At 35.8% G+C, this 4,151-nt stretch overlaps 1 protein-coding gene across 1 annotated transcript; it reads left to right on the forward strand.

Annotated features, from left to right (window-relative positions):
• The first annotated feature begins 1,269 nt into the window (after positions 1–1,269).
• Positions 1,270–3,640, forward strand: LOC137388252 (uncharacterized). Its single transcript, XM_068074750.1, has 3 exons — positions 1,270–1,650; positions 1,825–1,994; positions 3,484–3,640. Exons 1-3 carry the CDS (start codon positions 1,270–1,272, stop codon positions 3,638–3,640), a joined length of 708 nt encoding a protein of 235 aa, XP_067930851.1.
• The last annotated feature ends 511 nt before the right edge of the window (positions 3,641–4,151 follow it).

The following is a 4,151-nucleotide window of genomic DNA, read 5'->3' on the forward strand; positions in this document are numbered from 1 at the left end:
AGCTAGATAATCCTGTCAGGTTAGTAAGGTTTGTCATCAACGATCTACCATCATTACATTAGTTTGCTGTGATTTGAAAATACCAGCAATTTTTAGATAATAACAGGAAATTATCCTAAATTGCACCAGCGTTCACATTGCTCAAGCGAGCTTCATCTTTGACAAGTCACTATGTTGGCAATACTGTAAATTGCATCAGCATCACAATGCAGTGGGAAGTATCATCCTCAATACCCTAGGACACTTTTATTTCGCTAGTATTTAGTTTCATGAGTAGCAAGCACACAGAGTAAAATTTCGCTGCAACTCAATTTCGCGGCTCTGATGAGTGCGAAAATATAGTGATGTGAAATCAAATGCAGTTGAAAAAACAGATTATATCCCTCAGGTCCAGTTTGCTAATAAGAAAAAAATTCAATTTGGGATTAGTTCGTATTTGTAAACCGCAGGTTGAAATGTGTGGGTGAGATCGATAATTCAATTTGATCACTTGCTGCCATTTGTTTCTTAGACTATCAATGACGTCTAAGTCCCTCCCGCTGTGAATTTCACACTCGAATCTCAAGAAGAAGAAAATAGACAGATAACAACTAAAACTGTATTACCCTTTCGCTGCCATAAACGCATTTATGCGGTTTCTAGGGGCCACTGCCATAAACGCTATTTTGGACTTTCTCAGCAATTGCGTGGTACTCTGATTTTATTATTCGTTGACCACATAACCCACTGTCTTTAAGAGTTTTATGAAATTGACTGTGTTGTCCGAAGATCTATCTATAAAATCAGCCTAAAACAACGAAGCAATTTCAAGCTTTTGTTTGATATTTTCTAATCGAAAAATGAACATTTTTCTGTGAGTTCATTAACCACCGCATAAGTAATATCTACGACCTGTTTATTAACGGTATCAACGAGCTGAGAAACAAATGTATACCTACCAAAAAATTGGAAACACAGCAAAATGATCCAAAATGGATGACTGCAAATATCCAAAAAAATATGAGTAAGCAAAAAATGCTTCACAGAAAAATGAAACGTGAAAATACATACTATGCTATAAAAAAATACAAAAGCGTGAAAAAATCCAATAAAAAGTTAGTGCAACAAGCTAAGAGATCATATTTACATACACGACTATACAAACCACTACTCACTGGCAATAGTAAACCTTTTTTCAACTACCTAAAAGAGAGTAGAAGCAATGCAAGCAACATCATTCCAGATCTTAAATATGATGATAAGTTGGCTCAAACACCAGCTGAGAAAGCTATGTTTCTGGGTTCCTTTTTTGAGTCTGTCTTTGTCAAAGATGGTGGCCAATCACCTGAAATGAAATCAGTTGATATACCTAAAGATAAAACTGACTTGATAATTTCTAGAGAAGGAGTATTTGACCTGTTGCAAAATCTAGAGGAAAGTAAAACTGGGGGACCTGATTATTTGTCTAGTAAAGTCTTAAAACTGTTTTCTCGCATTATAGCTCCATGTCTTACGGAGATTTTTCAATACTCGTTAGACAGTTACACAATACCATCAATCTGGAAAGTTGCTAGGGTCATACCTATTTATAAAAAAGGAAGTAAAGAATTACCCACTAACTACAGACCAGTGTCTTTGACTTGCATTACTTGTAAACTTCTCGAACATATTGTATCTTCTAAAATTCATGATCATCTAAACACATATACCATTTTGCACGATAGTCAGCATGGATTTAGAAGTGGAAGATCTTGTGATTCCCATCTTGTTTATACAATTAACGATCTTGCTTCTAATCTGGATAATAGAATTATTACAGATGTAATCATATTATATTTTTCTTAGGCATTTGATACTGTGAATCATCGTAAACGTTCACTCAAACTCAACTATTACGGTATAAATGAAAATCTTATTTTTTGGATAGAGGATTTTTTATCGAACCGAAGGCAATTTGTTTCCGTGGAAGATGCCAACTCTCCATTTTGTCCAATTAACTCAGGAGTGCCACAAGGGTCAGTTATGGGACCCCTTCTTTTTTATTGTACGTTAATGACTTGCCAGACCTTATGGTGTCAGAATGCCGACTGTTTGCTGACGATACTCTTTTATTTAATTCCCGCGTGTACAAAGCGGTATTGCAACAAGACCTTAGGGTACTCCAAAAGTATTCTAATGAGTGGCAATTGACTTTTAATGTTTCTAAATGTGTTGTTCTTTCAGTTGGAGAGTCGAATTCAAAAGCAAATTATTTTTTATGTGACCAACGTTTAGACAATGTCGATTCACATCCATATCTTGGCATTGAGTTGCAAAATAACCTGAAATGGGAAATTCACTATGTGAAAATAATAAGCAAAGCTAATAGAACATTACATATGCTAAGTAGAGTTTTAAAGCATGCTGACACAAAAACTCGGCAGATTGCTTATTTTTACTGTTAGAGTACGGTTGCACGGTATGGGACGCGTTTATGAAAAAAGATATCAAAATATTTGAGAAAATACAGAACACCGCTTTAAGGTTCATTTTTAAACTAAAGGGGCAAGTCAGTTTTACAAAAATAAGAGCAAATACAGGGATCGAGAGTTTAGCTAAACGGCGGAAAGATATTAGGTGTGAATTTTTTTTATAAGCAGTGGAAAGGAGCTTTACGGTCCCTGATTTTAAAAATACTATCAAGCACCACAACACTCAACAGAAAGCAGGTCTGTTTGTGCCAACAATCCGGACAAATGCGTTTTTTAATTCTTTTTGGCCGAGAACAACTCGAGACCTTAAAGGTTTTTAGTAAAGAATTTTTGTAATAAAAGAGTACCCATCTTTTCTATTTTCTAGAAGGAGTTTCTATCTTTCTAGAAGAGTGTAGTGGGAAAATTTTAAATTAGATTAGATTAGACCGCGCGCGAGTCATAAAACAGGTAATTAGTTGTTGATGACAGTATAGCCAATCAATATTTAGAGTTTCGTGATTATACAGATAATTAAAGTAGCAGCACTGTCTTTAATGAGTCTGTTTACAACCAAAACCGTATAATGTGGTTGGACCTGGTGAGGGTTGATATTTTTTTTGGTTCGTAATAAAATTCATCACTACAATAATTATTTTTCAATTTTATGGCTTCACCTACCAGACTTTCATCCTCATCAGTTACAAATTTGGTGACTAAACTGATATGATCTTAATTTGCTTTGCCATGCTGCTCAGTCGGTTTATTAGCTATAATGAGTTTACCAAAAGGTTCTCATTGAGCCCAATCACAGACAAAAATTGCCTGTATTTCTAATATGAAGATTTTATTGTGGATATCAATGAGCTAAGCTATTTAATTTCGCGTTTTCGCTCTTTCGTTATAATAGTTTAGTGTCGCTCATCAAATTTTCGCGAGAGGACGACACCGCGAAAATGCGAAAGTTAGATGACGCGAATACATAAGTGTCCTAGGGTATGTGAGTAAGTCAGCAATTTCCTGAATTACACCAATTTGGCTTGTTCTTTCCAAGAGTTTACCACCTTGCACCAGCAGAACAGTTGTGTCTCCTTGGTATTTTCCACTTGTCAGGGAAATGGAATTTTTCCTTTAAAGTCAGCAGCAGGTTTAGAGTTGCGATATCTGTGAACAGAGGTTCAAGGATCGGACAACCTCCTTTAGCTCGTTAACCAAAATCTATTCGATTTTCTATGCGGATAATTGTATTTAGCACAAAAAACTTGACAGAAAACAGCTAATTTTGTTCGGCGAGCAAAGATTCTTTGAAACTTGACTGCCCAGTGGAATCTATATGGTAACAGGTTTTGCAGTCTAGACATGCTCTGCAAGACATTGATGGAAAGACGAATGGTCGTCTTTCTCAAAGAAAACTGGATATCAAGATCATGTTAAACTAACAACTAGTCCGGGTGCTGTTGAGCCAGCCACTTGTACCAAGTATAAACAGACAGGTATTTTATACAATATAATATAATATGATGACTGAGAGTTCTCTGCATGTTTTGATTTACTTTGGTTAAAAGAACGAAGGTTTGTAGCAAAATCTCCCATGTTTGAGAATAATTGACTAGCTGGAACGAAGGAAAATGACTGATCAACAACTTTTTCTGCTGTAGCGAATGGTTCATTAGAACCCGACGGCGATGCCTTGACCTAAGCCTATTTTATGATACTGAATAT

This window comes from Watersipora subatra, chromosome 2 (assembly GCF_963576615.1).
Source record: "Watersipora subatra chromosome 2, tzWatSuba1.1, whole genome shotgun sequence".
In the NCBI taxonomy this organism is placed as follows: domain Eukaryota; kingdom Metazoa; phylum Bryozoa; class Gymnolaemata; order Cheilostomatida; family Watersiporidae; genus Watersipora; species Watersipora subatra.

Coding starts and splice junctions, on each gene's coding strand:
- LOC137388252 (XM_068074750.1), top strand. CDS start 1,270: ATGTTTCTGGGTTCCTTTTTTGAGTCTGTCTTTGTCAAAGATGGTGGC. Junction 1,651..1,824: donor GTAAACTTCTCGAACATATT/GTATCTTCTAAA, acceptor TATTTTTCTTAG/GCATTTGATACTGTGAATCA. Junction 1,995..3,483: donor AACTCAGGAGTGCCACAAGG/GTCAGTTATGGG, acceptor GTTCTTTCCAAG/AGTTTACCACCTTGCACCAG.